The 27,122-nt window shown below is 44.8% G+C and overlaps 1 protein-coding gene across 1 annotated transcript; it reads right to left on the bottom strand.

Moving 5' to 3' along the window:
• Positions 1–26: 26 nt before the first annotated feature.
• On the bottom strand, positions 27–26,759 carry phf20l1 (PHD finger protein 20 like 1). The gene is made up of 22 exons (XM_080768365.1): positions 26,652–26,759; positions 24,077–24,164; positions 23,056–23,329; positions 22,314–22,398; positions 22,013–22,101; positions 21,603–21,842; positions 21,140–21,248; positions 18,062–18,244; positions 16,788–16,946; positions 15,854–15,913; positions 14,301–14,657; positions 10,752–11,010; positions 9,916–9,983; positions 9,331–9,423; positions 8,361–8,558; positions 7,814–8,028; positions 6,595–6,694; positions 5,801–5,996; positions 4,366–4,756; positions 3,485–3,618; positions 2,508–2,611; positions 27–1,620 (listed from the first exon to the last, which is right to left on the bottom strand). Exons 2-22 carry the CDS (start codon positions 24,157–24,159, stop codon positions 1,478–1,480), a joined length of 3,540 nt encoding a protein of 1,179 aa, XP_080624491.1. The 5' UTR covers positions 24,160–24,164; positions 26,652–26,759; the 3' UTR covers positions 27–1,477.
• Between the last annotated feature and the right edge of the window lie 363 nt (positions 26,760–27,122).

Raw genomic sequence — 27,122 nt, 5'->3', positions numbered from 1 at the left:
CATGTAAGGCTGTCGATTGTGTAGCATTTGTTTGGTTTATGTTCCTTCTTTTTTTTTTTTGCCACGTCAGAAGATGAAAGCAACCAATCACAGGGACTGGTTTACAGTACCATAATTGTCTTGTGGTCACAGGTTCGAGTCTCATCGTTATACTGTATAGGGTTTGAATGGCTTGCGGGGGGGGTTTGGCTGGGCTACTGAGATTTGGCTTTTTAACCCATTTTGGGGCAGGGAACCCCCTGTTGTTTTTAAGCATATTTTAAGCAAATAGCAGACCTACAAGCTCGTAGCGCGGCACTCGGTACCGCGCTACGAGCTTGTAGGTCTGATATTTTTGAAAAATCGTGAAAATGTGGCAAATCTTTGAATAAATATTCTTTCACAGTGAACGTTTTTTTAACGGCGGGGGAACAACAACATATTTTCAGATGAGGGTCGGCGGCCAATTACATATATTCTTTAAATATTTGATGCTGGTATATATATATTATATATATATATTTGATGTTTTTCAGAAAACTTAGGTCAGGTTTTCAAGGCTTTTTATTTTTAGAAAATGGGCCTCAGTCCAAAATGGGTTAAATGTTTAAATCAGAATCCTGCTTGTTCTATTGTGAGGACTGGAGGAGGACATACTAGTACGTTAACGTGGTTGCTTTATTGTCGTGTATACATGTATGTACGTACATGCAGACGTAAATAAAGTAAATGTACATGTAAAGTGGATTACTCCCTATGCTATTTAACAGAGTACAGACGAGAACAGTCAAGTGAATTAACGCCAGAGCGTCGTCTCCACAGGATGTTCACACGGCAAAATCTGACACCACCAACCTTCCCGCGACAACTCGTTTTTAACCAGCTAATTAATACCCTGTAACACTTTTTAACCCATTCTGGGGCGGGTACCGCCTTTTGGTGTTCTAAACCATTCTGGACAGGAACCCCTCTTTTGGGGCGTTCTGTACAGTATGTACACAGTATTCAAAAATGTTACATTTTTGATGCCGCAATATAAATATTTGAAGTTTTCCCAAGAAAACTTAGGTCAGGATTTAGAAGCGTTTTTTTGGGGGGGGTCTCGGTCCAAAATGGGTCAATTGACGCCCAGGGGTCTATCCTTTGGGTCCCTCCTTTTTTTCACCTCTATACACAAAAAAAAAATTCCGCTGAAAATAGCCAATCGGCTAGAACTTATGCCGAACCCGTTCGCCTGTTTTGGCTGAATGTTTGCCTATCATGCCGTGCCCACAACGGAGACGCTTATAGGGCTCGTGTGGTTATGGCGTGAAAAACAGCAGATCTACAAGCTCATCGTCCTCACAAATAGAAAAGACAGTATTTCAAGGTAAAGAAATCGATGAAGACGCCGCCCCTTTAAATAAGACAATCTACAGGCTAGTGGGTCTGCCAGTTTGTCACTGTGTGAGTGTGAGTGTGTGTGTGCGTGCGTACGTGTGTATGCACGTGCATTATGTCAAACAGAGCAGAGTGCACTAATATGCTGCAGCTTGCTAAGGTCCGCCAGTAGCTGTTTGATTGACAGCTTGAGCTGCGGGAGGCGGGCCAAAGGGTCCGGCGGTTCTAGGCCTCCCGATAGGTCCAGCCAGGATTCTAGAACTGCCAATGAGGAGAGGGAAGCAGGAGAGTGATGTCACCACATGAATATCAACGCCACAAAGTTAATGTATATATATATTATTGTTATTATTATTATTAGAACGATTATCGGCCGCCATGAAGGCACTGTACTGACTTAACGAAACTAAAGCCTTGACTTATCATCGACGTCATTTTTCGACCGCGGTCGAGATTGTGGATTTCACAATATCACGCCAGACTGTCCCTCGCGATGACATCAGGGAACGACAGTTTTCTACCTCTGGTCTGCTTTGAGGCAGGACTCCAGAGAAGAAGGGAAGATATATATATAACCTCATTGTCAGCTCTGCAGCAGTGGCCGGCAAACTGTGTTCTTCCAGGTGGCTCTTCCAATACAGATTTTGCGCTCTCATTAGAAGGAGGGTGTAAGTGACTTATACTTTGTCGTAAGGACAAGGTATTGAGCTCAGTCGGTAAGACCGCCTTTCGACCACAAGGTCACCGCCAACTCGGCGTATGAGTAGCACAAGCTTGTGTGAGGCAAAGTCAATGCGGTACGTGCTGGGAGCTGATGTATAGGTGTTGCGCTCCTCTTCCAGAGGTCTAAGCACATCGCGAAACGGGGATAGACTCCATCTCCCAGAGGTCTAAGTGCATTGCGAAACATTTGTCATTGTAACATTCGGTTACGGATATCTGGCTCTTCAAAGTAAGCGTTACGGCGCGATAAAACCTTGGCAATACGCTATCGAGGGGACTAAATTAATGCTGGCGCGAATTGAGTTTTAAACTAAGTGTTCTATGGTGAAATAGGTCCAAACTTTTTTTGGGGAGAATAAATAAATATAATAATATTAACTAAATGATCCATTATATGTTTTTTTTTGTTTTTTTTACCCTCTTACCGTCCAGTTCTTTCTCTATGTAGTCCATTCTGGAAGCCAGTTGGTTCTGGACGTCCTCGATGTGTGTGAGCAGGTTCATCTGCCACTGGACACACGTCCTGGTCCTGGAATACCACAGAGAGGGAGCGTTAACTACCAACTAGCGTGACGCAGACAACGCAATTGCGTTGGGGGACCCAGTGGCATTCGGGGGGCACATAGCCGTACACTAGGGCATTAAGCAACTAGTCGACTAGTAAATCCACTAGTCGACCTTGTTGGTACTAGTTGACTAGTTGATAAGAAACAAAATAGTTTTTTCCCCCGATTTTGTAGGCCTCAAGATCAGGTAGATTATAGTTATAGTCAGTTTTTAAATAAAAAAACAAAACCCACCCCTTTTTTTTTTTTACCGTAGTTAAACAACTAGTCGACTAGTAAACTAGGCAACTAGTCAACTAGTAAAAATGACTAGAAGTGAATGCCCCAACCTGTGCCGTTGGTAAAATAAAATTATAAATACATGCAGAGATGCAATGACAGTTGAGTTGACAAAGGTTTGGGGCGGAGCCTGGTGGTGGCTGCTGGTAGCGCACACACCATAGGCACCGAATACATATCGTTGCTGTCCGGAGGGAAACCTCATAACTCCATTTTTGAGGAAAAGCTCATAACTCCATTTTTGAGGTTTTATTCCGTAAGTCAATGCTATTGAACACCCTTTACGTCGTGTGTGTCGTTTCGAAAACATTGAACCATTGGAAAGTAGTAAAAAAAGAAAAAAAAAACGCCTTGGACAAAACCTCTTAACTCCGTGGGACCCTCAAACGGTCTGCTAAAACAGCTAACTCCACCACCTCTCCCCCCCCCCTCATGGAAGTAATTGACAATATCTAAAGTCACAGCGCCGACTTTGATGAGGCAGCATTGCATCGTTTAAAAAAATAATATATGGTTTTATTCATTTCCTTAATTGACGGAAGGCAAGGCCGACCTACCTGGCTCTGGCTTGGTGCTCTGCCTGGGACAGTCTGACTGGACTGATGGATGTTCTGGAGGGTTCTACTGGACCCCCTGGCGTGTGTCCAGACTCCGCCCAGTTTGGACACGCCACCGCCACGGTGCTCTGCTGCTGGACGACAACACACACACACACACACACACACACACACACACACACACGGTATGAGATTATTGTGACACTTAATGACATCCGAGAATGAGTTTCATGAAATGGAGATATAACCCATTCGGGGTCGAGGAGGACCCCTGTTGGTGTTATACTTTTAGCTATTGAAAAATAGCAGATCTACAAGCTCATACGAGCTACGAGCTTGTAGATCTGCTATTTTAGAAAAAAAAATCAGTGAAAATGTGGTGCAAATCTTTGAATATATATTATTCTTTCAAGTGTTTTTAACTCAAATCTTTGCTTCTGGGAGGGACCCTGGAACAACATATTTTCAGATGGGGGGGTCGGCGGCAAATCATATATCATTTCAGGGGGTCCTTGACATGAAACATTGAGCACCACTGGTACAGAAACATGGAGGTTTTTTCAGAAAATTTGTCATGATTTAGAAGACATTTTCTAAAAAAACCCTGACATTTTTAGAATCTGATCTCAGGTCAGAATGGGTTAACCCCTTCTGAACGGGAACCCATTTTTTTTGGTGTCAGCATCATGTCATGCTTTAGCTATTGAAAAATAGCAGATCTACAAGCTCATAGCGCGCCACCGAGTGGCGCGCTACGAGCTTGTAGGTCTGCTATTTTTTGAAAAAATCGAAGAACGACTGACATTCTTCACCAGTGTGTGTCCAGTGTAAACCTCGTGTGAATCTGATCTCAGGTCAGAATGGGGGGGCGGTCGTCGTACCCGTGCGTGCTGCTGCTGCATGGCGCTACTACAGCCAGCAGAGTCCCCGCCCCCAGCGGGGGGGGGAGGGCCCTCGGGGGGGGCGTGCGGCGTCGGCGGGTCGGCCGGTTTCTGGTAGCTGTGCTCGCTGGTGATGTAGGTGTCGGGGGGGAGGAGGAGGGGGGCGTCCGAGGAGGAGGAGGACGAGGAGGGGGCCGGCGGCTGGGGGGGCTGGGGGGGGTGCTGAGGCTGAGGCAGGAGGGGGGAGGAGGAGCCGAGGGGCGGTGGTAAAGGAGGAGGGAGGCGGGGGTCCAGGAAGTGCAGGCAGTCGGGCAGGCCTCCCATTGGCTGGTGCTCGTCGGAGTTGACCCAGGAGCGCGCCCAGAGCTGCAGGCTGGGACTGCGGCAGTCCCTGGAGAGGAGCCGCGCGTACACGCGCACACACAGTGACGCACACACAGTGACACACACACACACACACACACACACACACACACGCGCACACAGCAATATTTTATGAGGACATCAACATTTTAGGACGGCGATTTTTCAGCGCCACCCGGTGGTCACCAGTTTAGGCTTTGGTTGCCAATTCGCCCATTATATAAAAAAAAGAAAGACAATGTAATTATATTATGCATGTAATGTGCATGTCATCACCTGTACACCAGATTAGAGGAATTTTCTAAATATGGATAAAAATAATAATAATCGTCTTATTGTCCATGGCAATCAGTGCATAATTGGATTCAGCTCGTCTTAACGTTATGGCACTTAAAACAGTTTTTAACTGTAACTCTATAGCCGAAAATAGCAGATCTACCTTTGAGATACCAAAAAGAATAAGGCAACCCTTTGTCATCGCGATGCCTTGTGAGCTCGCAGATTTGACCCGTTTTTACTTTGATGCCAATAAAGTAGAATATTGAAATGCAAGAGCATTGGCATGTAAAAGTATTTTGATAGTGTTTTAACATGTCTTACTGTAAGATGTCAATCTTCAGAGTGAGAGTGCATGCGTGCGTGCATGTAATATGTGCATGCGTGCGTTAAAAACTAATTTTGGGGCGGGAACCTCTTTTGGTGTTTTAAACATTACATTATGTAAATTTAGCTATTGAAAAATAGCAGATCTACAAGCTCGTAGCGCACCACCGAGTGGCGCGCTACGAGCTTGCAGGTCTGCCATTTTTGAAAAAGCGTGAAAATATTTATTTCAGAAAGCTGGAGGATATAGAAGATTTTTTTTTAAGGCCTAAATGGGTTAAGTAAGCATTATGTTATACTTTAGCTATTGAAAAATAGCAGATCTACAAGCTCATAGCGCGCCACCGAGTGGCGCGCTAAGAGCTTGTAGGTCTGATCTCAGGTCAGAATGGGTTAATCAGACCAGTGCGGTGTCCAGTGGAAACCTCGTATGAATCTGATCTCAGGTCAGAACGGGTTAACAACGTACTGCAGTATGTCCATCTTGAGGGTCAGGCCGTGCAGGACATGTCGGAGGCTGAACAGGTCGGCCAGCAGCTGGTGGGTGGAGACGATCCTCTGGCTGTTCCGCTTGGAGTAGTTCTCCGACAGGACGGACAGGCCGAACATGTGGCCCTTCACCAGCCAGTCGCGGTCGTGGCGGTACTTGGCGCTGCACCGCTGGCCTGTGTGGGGACATAATAAAAATTTAGAGTAATATATATATATATAACAATTAGGCATGTAACGATACACTCGACTCACGATACGATACGTATCACGATATGAGGTTCACGATAGGATTTTTCCACGATATTTTCAACACAATGATTTTCCAGACAAATTACCAATTTTTTTTTTTTTTACGATTTATCTTCCCCCCAAATTTAACTACATTGCAAAGATAATTGCCTTCCTTGATGTATTAATGAGCATCAATAACGACCATCACCTGGGCACAGTCACAGACACATATACAGCTCCCCTCTCCAGGCCTCTACTGTCTCATTTCTCTCCAAAATCATGTGAATATGATGGAATATGATTACAGCTGACATTTCTTATCACACACTAGCCCCCCCTAAAAAAAAAAAAAAAAAAAGGGGGGATATAATATCGATATATCGTGATATTTAAAAAGATATATATATCTATTCTGTATTTACCCAGAATGGGTTAATGTTCCAATGTTCAATGCAAAAACACATGATTAAAATCGTTACATCACATTCATTAGTTTTGTGCGACAACAATTAATGGTCAATTTAAAAATGTGTAAATTACCTGGAGGATCTCTGCAGATGTAACAGATGTACTGGTCTGGGATGCTGTCTTCCAGGAGGCCCATGCAGGCACTGTGCTGCCAACACATGCACTCCTCACACTACAGCGCACACGTGCGCACACACACACACACACACACACACACACACACACACACAGGGGGGGGGGGGGGGGGGGGGGGGGAGTAGTTAGTCACTAGTCCGCTAGTTTTGGACTGAGACGATGCACGGAATGAACGGTGACGTCATGGACACAAAGCAAATGTCAGTGCAAGCTGACAATACAGTTGTATCGTACTCCCTGTGTTTTCAGTGCTTTTTCCCTTTTTTATTTTTTTTATGGTGGAAGGGATAATGCTCATACATACTCCAGTTTTTTGGTGATAGCTTATCACTGCGCTGTAGTTTTTAAAGGGTTGGAAAACGACACCGTCACATCAGTCGCGGTGATGATCAGACATCACCGCGGACACACAGACCCATCTCTCTGTTTTTTACTATCGGACAAGTCTTTCCACTCTGGAGCTATATCACCCCCGTTCACTGATTGGTCTAGAAGTTGGGTAAACCACAGGTCAATCTTTAGGGACTTCACCGCGAGTATGATGGCCTCAACTCTTATCACCGTTTTAGGTGATAAGCCATCACCTAAAACAGTGATAACCTATCACCAAAAAAACTGGATGTATGTATGAGCCTTAACAGTGAAGCCACTTATCACTGCCCTCTAGTGGCATCTCACCGACACAACTCTGAATGTAGATCCACTGAGAAAAGAACAGGGAGCGGAAGTTTATTTCTTGTTCTCTCCCTTCCCAAATTTCTCTTATCTTTAACACATTTAGGCCTGACCTATAAATAAAAATAAAAAAAGATCTTCAGTTTTCTGAAATAAATAATATAATCCTTTTAAATTCATTCGATTAATTTCCTCATTTCTCCCAACAAGTTTTACGGCAGTTTTCAGCACCATTACGGCAGCATGTAAGCCACGCTAACCCTAAACCTAAAGTACGAAAAAAACAAAAACTAAACTATAACTAAACTAAAATTAAACTAAAACTAAAGTATTTCACCAAAAAATTAAAAACTAAAATAAAAACTAGCAAACCCCGCTCTAAAAAACTAACTAAAAATTAGAAAAGGATGTCCAAAATAACTAAAACTAAACTATATTGAAAAAAACAAAAACAAAACCAGTGTAACAAACAAAACCAGACCTGGATCATGAAGCCGTTCTCCTCGTCCATCTGACACACGCAGCGCACGATCTCCTGGCACGCCTCGCTGAGCTCGTCCTCCTGCAGCGGCACGTCCTCCTCCTCCTCCTCCTCCTCCTCCTCCTCCTCCTCCAGATCCAGCTCCAGGTCTTCCTCGGCGCTGTAGGGCAGGGACTCCGTGGTGGAGTCCTCGGGGAAGTCTCCCTCCGACAGATCTATAGAACCAGCAAAACGAAACACATTATTAATAAAACCCACATTTTGACCCTGGGGAACAAGTGTTGTTTTTGGCAGCAAATTTCTATTTTTAGTCTAGTCATAAGTCTTTGGGACTGAAACTTCATTTTAGTTTTAGTCACATTTTTAGTCACCTGGAAATGTCTTAGTGTTAGTCTAGTTTTAGTCGACTAAATGTCATGAGATTTTAGTCGACTAAATCTACACACCGTGTGGTGGGGGGCCCTCTACTGTACCCTCTCTACTGTACTGTACTTTTACTGTCACACCGGAATTCACCATATATATACAGTTATGTTACGTTACGTACTCTCCCCACTGAGGTCCACCTGCAGGATGGCACGGGGACAGACGAGGTGCTTGGAGGACGAGGAGGAGGAGGAGGGGGCCGGCAGGGAGACGGACGTGGTGGTGGTGGTGGTGGTGTTGCCCCCGTGTTGACGGTGATGCACCGAGGAAGAAGAATGCTCCAGGAGCGACAGTGACAGGCCGTCGTAGTTGTGGTAACCTGGGTTGGAACAGGCACAAGCACACACACACACACACACACACACACACACACACACACACACACACACTTAGAATAGATAACAGTTTATCTTACCTATCCACTTCGTGCCTCATGGCACATAAGGCCTCTTTGGCAGTACGTAGGGTACCCCGTAAATGCAATAACACATTTCATGCATGTACACTGTGAATGTACACAGTATAGCGAACACCCCTTAACCCATTTAGGCCGGACGTCGAAAAAAAAAAAAAAAAGCCTTCTAAATTCTGACAGTTTTCCGAAATAACCATTGTTTCTGTGTCAGTGGTGCTCAATTTTTTATGTCAAGGAGCCCAAAAATTATATTTAATTGGCCCTCCGACCGACCCCCATCTGAAAATATGTCGTTCCAGGGACCTCCCCAGAAGCAAAGATTTGAGTCAAAAACAAAGAAAATTGCGCCACAATTTCGCAATTTTCCAAAGTAGCAGAAAAATTTGCGCCACAATTTCACGATAAAAAAAAAAAATAGCAGACCTACAAGCTCATAGCGCGCCACCGAGTGGCGCGCTACGAGCTTGTAGGTCTGCTATTTTTCAATAGCTAAGTTAATAGCCAAGTTACATACAGTCCAGCTGACCGAGTATTTTATCGAGTATATCGTTCCAGGGACCAGAACATGCATGTTGGAACATTCACTGCGCAGTTATCGTTGCCTACGAGCCGTTTGACGTGACGTAGAAGCGGTGAATTGTGGGTAATGTAGTTGCAGTTGTGAACGATTATTTACAGTGCTGCTTTGACTTTTTCTTCTTTTTCTTCTTCTTCTGTTTCAACTTGAACGGGTCTCTGTCTCTCCGATCTCGTCTGTCCTTCTTCCTCCCTGTGGACGGACAGACAGTCTCCATTAGCAACCAGACAGACAGACTCCATTAGCAAACAGACAGACAGAGAGACTCCATTAGCAACCAGACAGACAGACAGACAGACAGACTCCATTAGCAAACAGACAGACAGACAGACAGACTCCATTAGCAACCAGACAGACAGTCTCCATTAGCAACCAGACAGACAGACAGACAGACTCCATTAGCAACCAGACAGACAGACAGACAGACAGACTCCATTAGCAACCAGACAGACAGACTCCATTAGCAACCAGACAGACAAGGACAGACAGACAGACACAGACAGACAGACAGACTCCATTAGCAACCAGACAGACAGACAGACAGACAGACAGACAGACTCCATTATCAACCAGACAGACAAGACAGTCAAACTCACAGAGACAGATGGACACAGACACACACAGGGCAGCACAGACAGACAGACAGAGCCAGGTAGAGACAAAGACACAGACATACATACGGACACATGTATACAGACCTAAGCTCAGGTGCTTGGCGTCCATTTTCAGTCTCTTCTCCATCTTGATTAAACCTGGAGGTAGAGGTCAGAGGTCACGCAGGTTTCATCCTTATCATAACCATGTGACTCGCAATAAGGAAGTATTCCATTAACTCAATCTGGCTGTATTTAACCAAATTTAGGCCTGACGTCGAAATGAAAAATGTCTTCTAAATCATGAACATTTTCTGAAAAACCTCATGTTTCTATGTCAGTCGTTCTCAAAAATGTTCATGTCAAGGACCCCCAAGATTATATGTAATTGGCCACCGACCCCCATCTGAAAATATGTTGTTCCAGGGACCCCCCCCCCACCCCCCACCCAGAGTTAAAAACGTTCACTCTGAAAGAATACTTTGAACCACATTTTCACGACTTTTCAAAAATAGCAGACCTACAAGCTCAGAGTGGCGTGCTATGAGCTTGTAGATCTGCTATTTTTCAATAGCTAAAGCATAACGCAATCTACAATCTACAAAAATGTGTCGCAAATCTTTGAATATACATTATTTCAGAGCGAACGTCTCCAACTCAAATCTTTGCTTCTGGGGGGGGGGGGGTCCTTGGAACTACATATTGTGGGGGGGGTCCTTGGAACTACATATTGGGGGGGGGGGGGGTCGGCGGCCAACTACAGATAATTTTAGGGGTCCTTGACATGAAATAGTTTGAGAACCACTGACACAGAAACATACGTTTTTTTTTTCAAAAAACTGTCAGGATTTAGAAGACATTTTGTAGAATCGTCGTCAGGTCTAAAAAATGGGTTACCGCAATTCCAAACGAATCAAAAAAACCTACCTGGCTGCAGAGGGTTGCCAAGCAGGCCGGGGTGCGGGTGCGGGTGGGGGGGCTCCAGCCTCAGCTCCCTGGGGGGGGGAGGAGGAGGGGGGGGACAGCGCCAGGGAGCAGGGGTGGGGGGCGAGGGGGGGCAGGGAGGAGGGGCAGCACGGCTCGGCGCTGTTGTCCGAGCTCACGGACGTGGACGAGCGCTTCTTCTTCCCGCACGACCGGACCGTCGACCGCACGTCCTCCAGGTGGAAGGCCTGGGGAGAGAGCGCTGTACACACACACACACACACACGCACGCACGCACGCACGCACACGAGCGTCGAGCGCGCGCTCACACACACACACACACACACACACACAAACACACACACACACACACACACAAGACTCGATTTAGAGAAGTGGTTCTCAACCTCAAAGAGATTGTAATGTGGGAGCCACCAAATAACTGCCACACACTAAGATTGTATTGATATGAGATTATTATAAAAAATATAATAAAAAACAAAACCTTGAAGAGTTTTTATCGTGACGGCGATAAATAGGAAGTTAATTATTTTTAATGGGATGGGATGAATATATTGTCCGTGCAGAACGAAGCTGACGATTAAACGTATTCGCGGAGTCCCCAAAGGCATCAAAAACAAAGAATGCATTCATTTTCCCGTTCCACCTGAACCCTGAGCTTGTCTCTCTCCCCAGGACCTCACACAACCACAAGTCCCCTGACTGTAACAATATTACTGTGCTTAAAGGGACACTTTTTTGACACTCAAAATAAATATGTTAATACCCTGAGTGGCCTTAACGGAGGTCTCCGTCCTATCAAATAGTTACGCTCAGCGGTCAGGAGGACGGAGATTAATCACAGGACGGAACATTAATTTGCCACTCTACAAGCTCACAACGCGTCCGCCTTGTGAGCTTACACAGTGTGTAGTGTTGTGTGAGCTAGCTAGCTAACGTTAGCTATGTTTTTTGTCTTTTGACCTGTAGCACTAGCTAGCTATACTCAGTCAAATATAGAAGTTATTAAAAAAGAAGGCTATCCATCATTGCCACAGGGGGAAAAAAAATCCTTGCTACCTATCCTTCCCACGAAAAATAAATAAAACAATAAATTAATTAAATATATTCCCTACCTACTCAGCGCAAAATTGACAGCCATTCGGAGACCAAAGCATTATTTTATATATATTCTTTCAGAGTGAAAGTTTTCAACTCAAGTCTTTGCTTCTGGGCGGGGGTTCCTTGGAACAACATATTTTCAGATGGGGTTCGGCGGCCAAATACATAATAATTCTAAGGGGTCCTTGACATGAAATATTGAGCACCACTAAAAATACAGAAACATAGGTATTTCAGAAAAACGTTTTCTTTAGAATCGGCCTCAGGTCTAAATGGGTTAAGGAGGAATCCATACGTCGGGTGTCATATGTCCACTGGACAGGGCAGAACCGACGGGATTTGTTTGCACAGGTGTCTTGTGGTCCTCTAATCTCCTTATCAAAGGACTAAAGGTAGCTCCCCGACCAACAAGACTACCAGTGACGTCATCAATGGGAAATGGAAGCCAATAGATACAGTACGCAGTGCAGTACAGTACTTCACCCATTCCCCCCCCCCCCCCCCCCCCCTCAATGTCTATACGTTTCTTTTCCCTTTTTACCTCCTCTTGACTATATAGAAGTGTATATTCACACGTCTCTAAATGTTTTGATGAATTGAAAACGGTGGGCCCTATTGTAAACAAGTGTAATGCTTTATATGGTGTCGTCCACTCACAGTTAACAGTTTTTTTTGTATCGAGTTGTACTTGAAATGTACTGTAATTCTGCAAACTGTTAATACATCAATCAATCGATCTTTCTATTCCTGTGAAGTCAGCGTGCTATAATAGCCCTTGTTCTCGAGCTAATAAAAAATACAATAAAAACTGCCAATTAATGTTGTCACTTCAATGGCAGGCTTAAATTGTACATATGAAATAAATGCTTAAACATGTAGCTAGGTGTAATGTTAAGAGACCACAGAAGTGAACCTTTCAAGCCTGTTTTCTCAACTAGTTGTTTTCCGCAAGACATTATACTCTATAAGCCACATCTCCAAAACTGGTGGGTCAAACTGAACCACCAATATGTCAATTTAAAGCTATGATTCCCTGCTTTCATATGAAATGAAAAAACGAAAATGAATCGCAGTCTCTCAGTCAAATTTAGTCACAAATGGTACGGTTTTATCATGAGCAATTAGTGAGGACCAATGGGTGAAGTCGTCCTTGAGTGTTTCAGTGGTTCCTCATTTTGCAGTGGGACCCTCTGGAACTACCAACTACTTTTTATGTATGTGATGTATCGCCATGCTTTTTGTTCTTGCTTAAAGGACAACTTTAGTTTTTTTCAACCAAGGTTCATGTTTTAGGTTGTTATTAGAGAAAGTAAAAGATGAGTGTTAATTATTTTTCATTTGCTGATTTCTTTTGTTTTAGGGTATTTAGCTGTTTTTGACAGGGGGGGCGGGGGCATTCGAGCATGGGGCTAAATATGTATTTTTTTTGCAAAATGTTATAGCGATTTATTTTTTTATTATTTACTAAAGTCCTACTAGACCCCAGGAAATTATATTTGACCATAAAAGATCACAGGATCTACTGAATGTGTCGTATTTAGACCCATGTTCGAATGCCCCTGTCAAAAAAGGCTAAAATTTAAGAAAGCAGCTTTCCCCAATAACAACCTAAAACATGAACCTGGGTTGAAAAAAACTAAAGTTGTCCTTTAATGTAAGTCGCTCTGGATTAAGAGCGTCTGCTAAATGTCTAAATGGTAAATTGGAACCTCCCCGAGGGCCCCTGGGGGTCCCCCGGGGAAAACCCCACTGTCAGAATCCGTCAGTGATTCATCTTTACATGTGTGTGCATGTGTGTGCGTGAGATTAAAATAGGGTGCATTTCGCATCCCAAAACGCAGTTTATAGTTAAGGGACGCAATAAAACAACGACCTCTGCATCCACGGGATGCACTGCTGTACTACTGTAGGCCTACTGTTTTATTCTAGTTTATTTTGATAGCTTTAGTTATAATAATCATTTCTTCTTCCGTTTTCTACATGAATATAACCACATTATAAGCACATAAAATGAAATTTGTTAAATGTTTCAATTTGTAAACAAAAACAAAAAAGGCAAAAATATGACTCCTAACGTCGTTGAAGTTGGGACTCATACAATGTCCCTGGGACTCATCTAAAAGACCATCCCTGCATCCCAGGACTCATTACATAGAAAACCTATTTACATCACTGTGTGTGTGTGTGTGTGTGCTTAATAAGGCCTGGGCCGTGGCTCAGCGGCCCAGGCACCTTGGCTGTGTAATCCAGTCTGGCAGTGTACTCCTGCGGGTTCGACTCCCGATCCCGACGGCCTTTACTGCATGTCTCCCCCCCCCCCCGCCCCCATTTCCTGTGAGCCTATACTGTCTGTCCCCTCCATAAACAAAATAAAGGCGAAAGCCGCCACAAAAAGTACATTAAAAAAACGGGTTAATAAATAATAATTACACGAGGAGGAAGACACGGTGCGTCTCCTCTTGGAGTCGAGCAGCTCCAGAGCGTGGTGGGCCGCGGTGCACACGGGCGGCAGGGAGGCCGAGGTGGCCCGGGTGCGGACCGCCGCCGACGCCGGCGCTGCCCCGGCCCGGTGGTCCGGGGACGGGGTGGTGTGGTGGTGCTGCTGACTCTGGATCAGCCCGGGGGGGCTGCCGCTGTGGTAGTACTTGAGGTGATAGTCCAGCAGCTTGGCCTTGCGGAAGGACTTGGCGCAGCCGGGCAGCGTGCACTGGAACTGTGCACGGGGCGGCTCCTCGCCATGAGCGGAGGAGGACGGAGGCTCGGGGGGAGCGCGCAGAGACGACAGGACTGTGACGAGAGACAGAGAGGAACTTGTTATAGTTATATGTAATAAGCTGGGATAATATCTGGGATGTAATAACTGCCTGGTCGGTGAATTATCAGATATTGAGATATTAAAGGGACACTTCACCCTTTTTGCTAAAAAATATATGTTAATGACGTTTAGAAGCTTTAGATCACTTTCCTGGGGGTATTTATGTGTGTAATATGTGGTTTTAGATATTTTAGATTGTAGCAGTGAGCCTGTTGTCTCTGATGTCATGGACACTGGTCTCACTACCTTCCTGGACTACAATTCCCATAATTCTTTGGTGCACTGCTCCTCCTTGTTGATAGGGGGGAGAGCTGTCTTACTGAGACAACATGTAGTCCAGGAAGGAAGTGAGCCCAGTGTCCATGACATCAGAAACAACAGGCTCACTGCTACAATCTAAAATATCTAAAACCACATATTACACACATAAAGAACCCCAGGAAAGTGTTCTAAAGCTTCTAAATGTCATTAACATATATGTTTTTGCAAAAAGGGTGAAGTGTCCCTTTAAGTATGGAAGTCACAGAATGGGTTGGGAGGTGATGGTGGAAGTGCAACCTGTGCTGTGTGGAAGGCACAGAGCGGAGTCAGGGTCAAGGACTGTTGCTCCATGGAAGGACAGAAACATGCGCAATGGTGCTATATGCAGCCAAGACTTCCGCGTTCAGCTTCCTTGGTCTAAACTGCGCATTTATATAGGCTAATTATTAGTATAATTACGTTACTAATAAATTAATTATCATAGACATACATGGTATTTATAATGATAAATGCGTCACGTCTTTTTTATTAGGATTATATGGTCATATTATTGGGTTTGTTTTGGCTTTGGTTTTTTGGAGGTGGGTTGGCTTATTTCTGTCACGAGTTGGCAACACTGCCATGGAGCAACGTGGTGTCGCCCGTACGGTCTCCTCTTTAGCCCATTCTGGGCGGGAACCCATTTTGGGGTTGGCATTATGTTATGCTTTAGCTATTGAAAAATAGCAGATCTACAAGCTCGTAGCGCGCCACCGAGTGGCGCGCTACGAGCTTGTAGGTCTGCTATTTTTGAAAAATCGAAGAGCGACTGACATGGAAGACATTTTTTAGAATCTGATCTCAGGTCAGAATGGGTTAGAGTTAGACAGGTCCTTGAGTTAGGTGAGGAAGGGCAGTTTGTACGTACTGGGTTCTCTGGCGTGTCTGTTTTTGGGCGTCCTGACAGAAGAGCTCCTCACGCCCACAGCTGGAGAAGACCACAAACACAGCAGGTTAAAAAAACAACAACAGTATGTTATACCCTTACCAATACTGCTACCATCAACACTACTACTAGTATACATCGTGTAATTTGCCCTGCCACTAAAAGAGTAGCATTGTGGTGATTTTGTTGTATATATTTCATAGGTACTTTGAGGTGTATCGTGGATGTTATTATCTGCTGTTCTGTAATTTGTACGATTGTAATTTAATTTCTGCCCTCTTGGCCAGTTCCCACTTGTAAAAGAGACGCAGTCTCAATGTGTTTTTACTCAAATTAAAAGTAAATACCGGTAGTTTGAATCGCCTTCACGAGGATCTGAGACTGGAGCAATGCGATTTGTATTGCGATACAAAATGAACTCGCCTTGCCAAGAAATGCTCTGAGGTTTCACCGAGGGCATAAGACGGGAAGGTTCGCTTTCACACTGCAATGCACTGGTTTGGATGCATAGTTTTATGTGTAAATGCCAACAGGGATGCAGTGTTTTCGCTGTCAATAATCAACCTCACCGGCCTGCAGTAATTCACGACATAATTCCCTGATATGAAGCCGGTTTATACATAGCCACAATGTAATGTAATGTAATAGCAACGCAGCAATGTGCAGGTAACTGAATTCCTGTTCTGTTCTTTGACTATATAGAAGTGTCTTTTTGTACGTCTCTAAATGTTTTGATGAATTGAACATGGTGGACCCTCTTGTAAACAAGTGTAATGCTTAATTGGGTCGTCCACTCACAGTTAACAGTCTTGCACTGTAATTCTGCAAACCGTTAATAAATATTTCAATCAATCAATCAAAACTACGTGTCTTTGTTGAGCCGAGCTGCTCGAGCATCAGTTTCACATGCGGTTACCTGCGATGGGGGGCGGTGACTTCTCTTCTAGGACAACGTGATTGGTCGAAGGGCTGTCAGTCACCCGGTTCTGCTCCATGGCTGGCTGGGCTGGCGTCGTGGGCGGCGCCCACGTGCAGTAGTTGTGGTGACTCGACTCCTCCCTCTCCGTCGACGCACCTGGCCACAAAAGCATCACAATTAGCAGATGTATACAACGTGGTGCCAAAGCGACGAGTTTTGAGCTTGTAGAACCGCTACTTTTGAGTTTGAAAATTGGACATATGAGTTTCCACCAGACCCGACGTTGACGATATAAAATAAAGAATTCCTCGAAAAGTAGCTGGAAGTCACTAGGGGCCCCTAGCGACTTTTTAGCGTCCCTAGCGACTTTTAGGCGCCTCTAGCAACGAAGATATGTAGCCAGCCCAGAAAAACATTTCTCGACACTGAGGCACTCTCTGTGCTGTGGTCTGAACCCGGACAGTTCGCTGCTCGTTTAAACGCATTGTAATTTAAAAAAAAACATACCTCAATTCAACTAACGTTTAGAACGCTATTTTGTTTCCGATCCATACAGGAATTAGAAGGTTAATACTTTAATGCATTTGAGTGTGTATTTTATTTTTTACTAGCAGACTAAAGTGAGCTGCCACAGTGCTTCTTCCTTTCTTGCGCTGTCACAGAGCAAGAAAGGAGGAAGCACTGTGGCTGTCTGTGCACATAACCGAGCCGAGGAAGCCACTGAGCCAGACGCGCCGACCACTTTTAGTTTTTGCCAACTTAGCGGATTTGAGGCGGAGAAGGAAAATGAAGAAAAATGAGGGTTTTATCTCTGGCGCCTTGTCAACACGATTTGTCCGCAATTCACCAGAAAAGAGTAGCTAGATTTCTCGCCAGAAGCTTTTCACCAATTCAGTCGCTAGGGGGGGGGGGGGGAGGAACGTCGAGACGGGGCAGTGTCGGTAGGCCAATCAGAGGCAGGCGGGGCGTTATACCATGTATACGCTCAGACGCACCCTATACGGCGCTCGCGGTGGTGGGTGGGATCAGGCCAGTGTTGTTTTTGGCAGCAAATTTAGATTTTAGTTTTAGTCTTTTGAATAGTTTTAATTCAGTCACATTTTATAGTCACCTGGAATGTTTTAGTGTTTAGTCTAGTTTTAGTCTGTCAGTATGTCTAGTTTTAGTCATCGTAGCTTATAGTTTTCATGCCAGTGGGAAAAGGTAGTCGACGGGGGAAAAAAAATTCGGCTTAGTTTTAGTCGACGAAAACAACACCGGATCAGACTTACCCGGTGTCTGGGAGAACGCAGCGGGCTGCGGGGGGGCACAGGGCTGCTCCTGGTGGTGGGGGTGGTGGTGGTGGGGGGCGGGGGGAGGATCAGAGGGCGGGTCAGAGGTGGGCGCCAGGCGCTGCGAGCGCCGCCTCTGGCTGGAGGTGAGAGAGCAGGAGAGGAGGGCGGGGTCAGTGTGACCTGGAAGGAGGGAAGGAAAGGAAGGAAAGGAAAACAAATGAGTGGAGTTAGAGTCAAAATTCACCCTTTTGTCAAGTCTCGCCCGTGGTTGTGTCACCCGCTTCGCACCCATTGGTTGCAGTTTCGTGGTTGGACAAAAATCTCTCTCTCTCCGTCCACTAATAACATGTTTTTCCAGTTGACTTAATATTGATATTCTGTGTGTTCAATTCTTATTTTAAACTTGGCGTCAGTAAAAAGGGGACATCACAGGTGCAGCATGGTGACTGGGCATATAATGTTTGTTTTTAGATTTTTCAACAAAAAAATATATATTTTAGCAAATTCAACATAAACAAGGTGGAACCAGGAAACAAGGCAGAAAGAGCCTGCTGGTTAGTCAGTCAGGGACCAATCAAGAAGCCTGACAAAGGGTGAGTTATATGGGCTTAGGAATCAGACCAAAAACTAAAAAAGAATCTCCACGAATTCAAGGCTTAAACGGTCCCTTTTAAGTTGAATTGTGGAATCCAGCAGCCTCAAAAAAAAACACTAGCATGTTTCTCTTGAGAAACATGTCCTGTGTCCCCCACAGCCCAAGTACTGTAGGGTCTGCACCCCCGGGGCCAATACAATTGGCAAGAGAAAACATACGTTTACATTGCCAAAGCAAACAAAACAAATGTATGTACAATAAAATGTGAATAGAGAAAATGTGTAAAACTCTCTCTCTCTCTCTCACCGTGTTGTCCTTCCAAGCTCTCCAAAAAGAAGTCCCTACTCTGTAACAATGTCACTCTTCTTAAAAAAGGAGGAAGGAACAATACAGGAATCCCCACAAAGTGGGTGTTATATATACCCCCTGGGCCAGGGCAGAACTCATGGTCTTTGTTCAAACAGGTTGCTTGTTAACTTGTGGCCCTCTCTCTCTCTCTCTCTTCTTATCAAAGACACTTCTGGCCACCCACAACAGTGGGTGTTACTGTGGAGCGAATGGGAATCCCCCAATTCCCCCAATCATGAAATGATAGTTTTAAGATAAGATTTTTTACAAGCATCCAATATCTCCATTTACAGCTCACACAGAGCGCCACATTGCAAGCTTTTTTTAGATCGACGTCTAATATTTTTAAGTGTTTTTGAGAACGTTTGAATGAAACATTTCAACCGACACCATAATCTCCTACATTGACTTGAGTGTAGGTTATGGACTTTGGGGGGGGGAGGGGGTTGACGGTGTGGGGGTTGTGGGTCATGGGGGGTAGTCTGGCATTTGGGGGGGTTGTGGGAGAGGGGGGGGGGGGTATGGAGGTGGGGGATACAGGGTTTGGGTTGGAATTAGCATTGAGCAACCATTAGTGATGTAAATAGGTTTTCAATGTAATGAGGTTAGGAGGTTAGGATGTTAGGAGTCATATTTTGCCGTTTATTTTACAAATTGCAGCATTTAACTAAGAAGAAATGATTATTATAACTAAAGCTAGCTAAATAAACTAGAATAAAAACAGTACAGTAGTACTGTATAGTGCATCCCGTGCGGATGCAGAGGTCGTTGTTTCATTGCTTCCCTTAAAACTGCGTTTTGGGATGCAAAATGCACCCTATTTTAATCCCGTGTTTCCTTGTCAGTCGTTTTTCATGTCATTTTCATGTCAAGGACCTCCAAAAATCTGTATTTGGCCGCCAACCCCCATCTGAAAAAGATTTGCGCCACATTTTCACGATTTTCTCAAAAATAGCAGACAACAGATAACATAAGGCTTACAAACACCAAAAGGGGGTTCCTCCCGCCCAGAATGGGTTAAAAATGAGGCAAAGTGACTGAGGCTGGGTGACGTCCCATTATCTGCTGGGGCGAAGTACAGCAATGTGCAAACACGGCCAGCAACACAAGATTCGACAGCTGCCGTGACAGGAGAAGGATATCAAATGGAACACGACCACCCTAAAGACTAGTCGTCTGCATCGAGTGATCTCGGTACATAGGAATTGATTTATTGGAGATCTTGACTTCCACTTTTTGCTTTGGCAATGTAAAGTAAACGCATGTTTTCTCATGCCAATAAAGCCCTTTGAATAGAATTGACTGCAAAAGAGTGCTGCTTTTTAAAGCTTTATACACAGTGTATATATATAATAAGTATATAAAAGTATATAAAAACTAATTAATGTGACATAGCTCTGTTTAAAACAATGCTATATCCTGTTTAACTGTATATACTTTCCATTTTCTTAAACTTGCCAATGTAAACAGATGTTTTCTCATGCTAATAAAGCTCCTTTGAATTTAATTATGCTTAAACACCTCTACCGCCGTTTTCTTGCACTTCAATATAAAGGATTGTGGCAGCTGCTGAAATAATTATATTATGCACGATTGCACATAATTATACCACAGGTCATTTCAACTGAGGAAGCAATCTGATTGGTTGAAACAGCCTTCTAGCCGTGGATTAAACCAGCACCATTCATCCCCTAATCAAAACAAAGAATTCAGCTGCTCTGTTGTCCCAGAGCGCTAGCAAACTCGGTGGCTAGGCTAGCTAGTTTATTGGGACATTTGTGGTCGTAGTGACTACATCTGTCATTTTCAGCGATTTTCTTAGTTTTAAGGGTAACTGTTGTATAATTGCAATATTATTATTGCTTAATTATACATACGCTGAAGTTCTCTTTTTTTGTTTGCTCTTTTTAGCACTATCCCTTTCTTTCTATTATTGTTATTACCTATGCTGCTGCATTGTCACGAGGAAAGGGAAAACAGATTGTACTCTTCGGGCCTTATACCTAAACTTATTTGCCTTAAAAATAGGGCCACAAGATGTACCAATAAGCACAACCATGAACCTTTATGTAGGATGGGCCAAATACCAGCGCGCACGCACACACACACACACAGTAGTAATTAGAACATACCCGTGCTGTGTTTGTTGTCTGTGGTGAAGGGGGGCGTGTCAGAGTCCGACTGAGGCTCATCCTTCACTGAACTTCCGCTGCTCCCACAGCCTGCTGATGCCGAGACGCCCTGACACACACACACACACACACACACACACACACACAAGTATTTCCACAGTGTCAACACCGCCTCAATTGGGGATAAACAGCAAAGTGTGAATTTGTATGTAACATTTGCACACTCTTGGTTAACTAAACATTGAGGACATTTACTTTGTCGCATCCAGTCATACATTAATTAATCTTTCAAGATACATTTGGCGGGGCACCGGGCTGCCACATGACGTCATCATGGGGGGGGGGGGGGGGGGGGGACAAAGGCAAACAGAAAAAGTCCATAGACTTGGCTGCAGCATTATGGAGAGGACCAAGAAGCATATTATAGGGTTTACCATCCATAGTCGACTATACGACCGACTACCTGGATAGTGGGCGGGTCCTTGTGCTCCCCCTCTCGCCTCTTCCTCCCGCCGTGCGTGGCGTCGTCGTCGTCCTCGTCCGTCTCCCGGTCGTCCTCGTCCTCCTCCTCCTCGTCGTCGTCCTCGTTCTCCTCGTCCCCCTGGGCGTCCGGACGCAGGCGGCTGCTGTTGTTGCTGGTCCGCGGCTTGCTGAAGCTCCGGGAGCGCGTGGCCGTGGCCGCCTTCACCAGAGCCACCCAGTCCTGGTCGTCAAAGATTCAAAGATTTGCGACGCTTTTTTTTTAACGATTTTTCAAAAATAGCAGACCTACAAGCTCATATTCTTTCAGAGCGAACGTTTTTGTTTTTTTTTGTCAACAGATAGAAACTAGACTAAAATGTTAGGAAGGCAGCGGGTGTGAAATTGGCTGACCTGTCCCTTGGCGTCCTCTGGCATGGACTTGATGTGGATTCTCTTCACGCTGCGCACCACACCGTCGTAGAACTGGACGCGGTACATACCTGCCCATTATGACACACACAGTAGGGCATTAAGCAACTAGTCGACTAGTTTACTAATGAATCCACTAGACTAGTCGACCTTGTTGGTACTAGTTGACTAGTTGATAAGAAAATAACAGTCATGCCCACACACACACACACACACACACACAATAACCTATCACCAAAAACTGGAGTATGTATGAGCTGTTACTTAGCTAGTAGTCACTCACCCTCTTTGTTGACGGCCTCGATCTTTGCAGGGTAGTAGCGACAGTCTGTCCAGCGGGCCAGGACCTCCTCACCATCTCGGAACTCCTGCATAGAGGCATGCATCGCTTAACCCATTTTGGACTGAGGTCGATTGAAAAAAAAAAAAAAGACCTAACATTTTTCTGAAAAAAAACCCATGTTTCTATGTCGGTGGTGCTCAACCCTTTTCATGTCAAGGACCCCCAGAATTATCTGTATTGGGCCACATTTCCCCCAACCCCCATCGCAAAATATGTAGTTCCAGGGACCCCCCCCAGAAGCCGATATTTTAGTTAAAAATGTTCGCTCTGAAATATACATTCAAAGATTTGCGCCTATTTCCGTTCACGGAAAAAAACAAATAGCAGACCCGGAAAAAAACAAATGGCAGACCTACAAGCTTGTAGCGTGCCGCTCTAGCGCCGCTCGAGCTTGTAGATCTGCTATTTTTCATTAACTACAGCATAACATAATGCTTAAAACACCAAAAAGGGGCTCCCGCCCCAAAAAAACCAAAACAATCCACGAGAGTTCAATCCCAGTATTATCGTGCGACGTTTCCAAGTCCGCGCGACGTGAAATAAATAAGCCTTGACGCGCACGGCAAGGAGCATCTCAATGACATGAGACATCTGTGCGTTTGTTTGTGCGCGTGTGTGTGCGTGTGTGTGTGTGTGTGTGTGTGTGTGTGTGTGTGCGTACACAATGCGGTAAAGGTTCTACCTGCGAGGGAGAGACTGTGGATGTTTGTGTGTGGTGGTGGTGGTGACAGTGTGCGTTTGTATGTCGTACAGTCTTGTCGTGGTGGTGGTGGGGGTGGTGGTGGTGGTGGTGGTCGTCCTCCTTCAGCCCCTCCTTGCGGAGGGCGGGCCTCTCGAGGGGCCGCAGGCGGCTGCTGTCCCAGGAGATCCACTCGTCGTAGCGATGGCTCCAGCGCTCAAAGTGCACCAGCAGCTTGCCGTTCTCTGGCTCCAGCTTCTCTATGCGGGCTGGGTACCTGGTGAAAACGCACCACCACCACGGCGCTGAAGTTAAGCCGGCTACACACAACGTCTGCGAACGCCGCGCGTCAAAACAGTTATTTTCAATGAACCTATCCCACACCGGCGGCGTACGGAAATTGCTAGATCTGCTATTTTTTTGCCAAATGCTCGCCTTCATAATAGGGGTTGACACTAAGGTCTCAGAGTGCACTTGCCCGTCGGGCAAGTACAGGTCGTGTTCTACTTGCCCGCAGGCTTTGCCCCGAAAAGTAAATAGTCCATTATAACAATGTACGGTAAAATGTCAATTACAGTTCAATTTAACATTTGTTTTTACTTTCTGGCTGGGGTTGTGCGATAACACAAAAAAAAAGTCAAACCTCAATTCTTATACCAAATAAATACCTACATAGCTATTAGCCATGAATATTATAACTATGGGGTCACACTTGTTATATTATATTTTTAAGTGAAGCCACAGTGAAAACAGCACATTGTAGGAAGACAGTGCTCTTGTTTTACATTCCACAGACTAGGAGACATTCAGGTGTTTAGACCGATACCTCGTGTTGTGTTTATGGACAGTTGCGCACTTAAGTTGCCCAGTCGGGCAACCTGAAGGCAAACTCCACCTGCCCGGAAGACGGAAGTTTTATTTAGCTGCCAGGGTCAGGTGGGCAACCCTTAGTGTCGACGCCTGAATGACTATGGTCAAGTTCATAATTCTATCTATAGAGAACAGTCCAGTGTTAGTGCCGTACCATTTCTTCAGGTAGTCCTGGGCTTCCACTTTGGCTCCCACCTCAAAACTGATTCCAGGTCTGTTGGGGGGTTTTCTGCTCATTTTGCCTGGTTCACGACAGATAATCACACAGATAAGAGGACGTACAAGTCAATTTAGTACCCAAAGACTGTGTTCCTGACTGACTGACTGACAGACTAACAAAATATATTCCCTGATGATACTAAAAACGGTTGCTGATGATACTAAAACGATTGATTTGTATTTAAAAAGTAAATATAACCACCATTTTACGCTACTAGGTCATTCTGAAGTGAACAGCAGAAGGTTTATCTTGTCCAGCATGAGCTGATCCAAGAAGATCACCAAGAAATCAAACGGAGGATGCCCGTTTAATAGTCTCCCAGACAATACGCTCCGTTGCAAGTGCAATGACCCAAATTCAGACCATTATTTATTCTCGAAAGACATCGAGGTTGCCCTAATTTGCAGTGTCGTCGAGGTGCATCACAATACAATTTCACATCAGTGATAAAACAAATCCGAAAATAACTTTCCCCTATCGTGTGATTACGGTTTAAAAGCAGTTGCGGGCATTTGTGGGTAGGTCTGCGATAAAACATTTAAATTGACCGTGTGTTATACGAGAACATAATGAAACATTTCATTTAAGCTGTAGCTCATTCCTTCAAGTTGCTTATCACCGCGGCGTGATGTCATGTTGTTTTCACACGGAAGGCCGGATACTGGATAGCCGAAACGTTTGTCTTTGATTCATCGCGCGAGAATAAAAACAAAAACGCAGTCTTGGTGTGTGCGACCCATATTACCTTTATTTCCATAACATGATTTGAACAGGTAATGCACCATAAAGGCTCATACATAGTCTGGACTTTCGGTGGTGAGGTGACCACTGAACTACAACATGTCATCACGAGCCGCGGTGAAGAGCAAACCACCGCCACCGCTCCAGCCCTTCTCTCTGTGTTTACTCGCCACCGGCGCTCAACGTTATTTCAGCTCCGGTGGTCACCTCACCACCGGAGCGGTGGTCACCTCACCACCGAAAAGCCAGACTCTGAATAGGCCTTCAGAGTGCGGTGGTCACAAGAAAAGTTATCCATGTTGTAGTTTTCCCAACCACCGCGGTGGTCACCTTATCACCTAAAACTGGAGTATGGCCGTAAGAGTTCTGTTCAGTGGCCCTGGTGGACAGCAACGTGTTTCGCAGTCTGTGTATGTAATATTGTATTGTCAACATATCTGTTTAACAGCAGAATACTATAAAAGTGTCTTAACTAATGTCCCAATTGGGACAATAAAAATCTATCCAATCTAGCTCTGAACAGAAGTCTAAAAGAGGGCATAAGGCTCTTTAGCATTGGAACAGAACCGTACTGTCTAGCACTACTATAGACACATGTTATGTAAGCTGACAGTTTATCAAATGTGTCTAATATCAGCTGTAGTAACTTAACTGCTGAGTTGAATGTCCTGTGAGGGACATGTGAGGGCATGCCCCCTGCAGCTGCAGCCGCTTAACCTGATTGCATGCAGTTACACTTCAGGTTTATAGCCAGGGTTCCACTTCCAACAGTTACAATATAGCACTAACCTGCTGCAGACAGTTCAGTTCAATACATTCACCCGGATCACTTGGTCTGTGGGACTGCTCAGCTACTTGTAATCATATCACAGTTTAATTCTAGTGTGTTGTCAAAGGCCAGGGACCGGTAGATGTTCCACTGGTTACATATAGTCAACTCAAGTGTATCAACATTAACAACAACAACACACTCCAGAATAGAGGAGACCTTTTCGTGTGTGTGCAACCAGTTCAACAGACCTATAGCTACTATTATCTGTCAGTTTATCACCGTGCTACTACCAACATTAACCCTGTGCTGCAGATTAGCCAATTGAAATACAGTTAGCATCATAATATGCTAACCTTAATGCTGTGTGCAGGCTCTTAGCCACTGACCTGCCATGTACCATAGTAGCACCGTGCTAACCTTTATACTGTATGTGCAGGTTAGCTGTACTGGTCTACCAGTTAGCATCATATGCTAACCTTAATGCTGTGTGCACGGTTAGCCACTGATCTACCAGTTAGCACCATATGCTAACCTTAATGCTGTGTGTGCACTGTCTGTCTGTGCAGGTTAGCCAGTGATCATCTACCAGTTAGCACCATATGCTAACCTTTATGTGAGCACTGTCTGTGCAGGTTAGCTCTACTGATCTACTAGTTAGCATCATATGCTAACCTTAATGATGTGTGCACTGTGCAGGTTAGCTACTGATCTACCAGTTAGCACCATATGCTAACCTTAATGCTGTGGACAGGTTAGCCAACCAATATAGCCATTGACCTGCCAGTTAGCACTATATTATGATAACGCCGTTAGCCGTTAGCTCCAGCAAACAGCCGGCCAGCTAAGGCAGGCAAAGTTTGTGACTGTCAACCATTCATTAGGTTTGCGGTTTGTCTGCGACGCGCGTCAAGTGCCTGTTTCTCTCTCTCTCTCTCCCGTTTGTCTCTGTGTGTGTGTCTCTCTCTCTCTCTACATGCCATGCAGATGTGGTTTTACCTTTGCGGACACATTTGAAACGGCTCAACGGGACGCAGATTGTTGCAGAAGTCAACCTTCAACCAACGATCCGTTCTTCTGCAAGAAGAAGACCTCAGTCAGTGCCAGTGGCCAAAGTGAGTGACGTCACCAGTGTTGCCAGATCTGATTAGAAAAACAAGCCCAAAAGAAGCCATTCCACAAAATCATATTGTCTGCTATTTACTTGCGCAAGCAGAGCGCGCAAGTAATAATTTCGCCCGGCCTCTTCACCGTGACAGCTGTCCCGCCATTTGATGTGTATGCACAAAAAAACAGCAAATCTGTGCCTGGTTTGCTGGGACCAGATTACATAAATGACCATATGTCTTACATCATCATTTAGAGCTATAGTCATACGTATACTATATACATAATCAGTAAAATAAAATAGCAAATTGTGCCTGATCTGCTGGGACCAGAGTACGTGGTGTGTGTATATGTATGACTAGC

This window comes from Protomyctophum bolini, assembly GCF_963924005.1.
Source record: "Protomyctophum bolini genome assembly, chromosome: 7".
Classification (NCBI taxonomy): Eukaryota; Metazoa; Chordata; class Actinopteri; order Myctophiformes; family Myctophidae; genus Protomyctophum; species Protomyctophum bolini.
The sequence above is the reverse complement of the archived record's forward strand: the minus strand, read 5'-3'. Positions and strand labels throughout refer to the sequence as shown.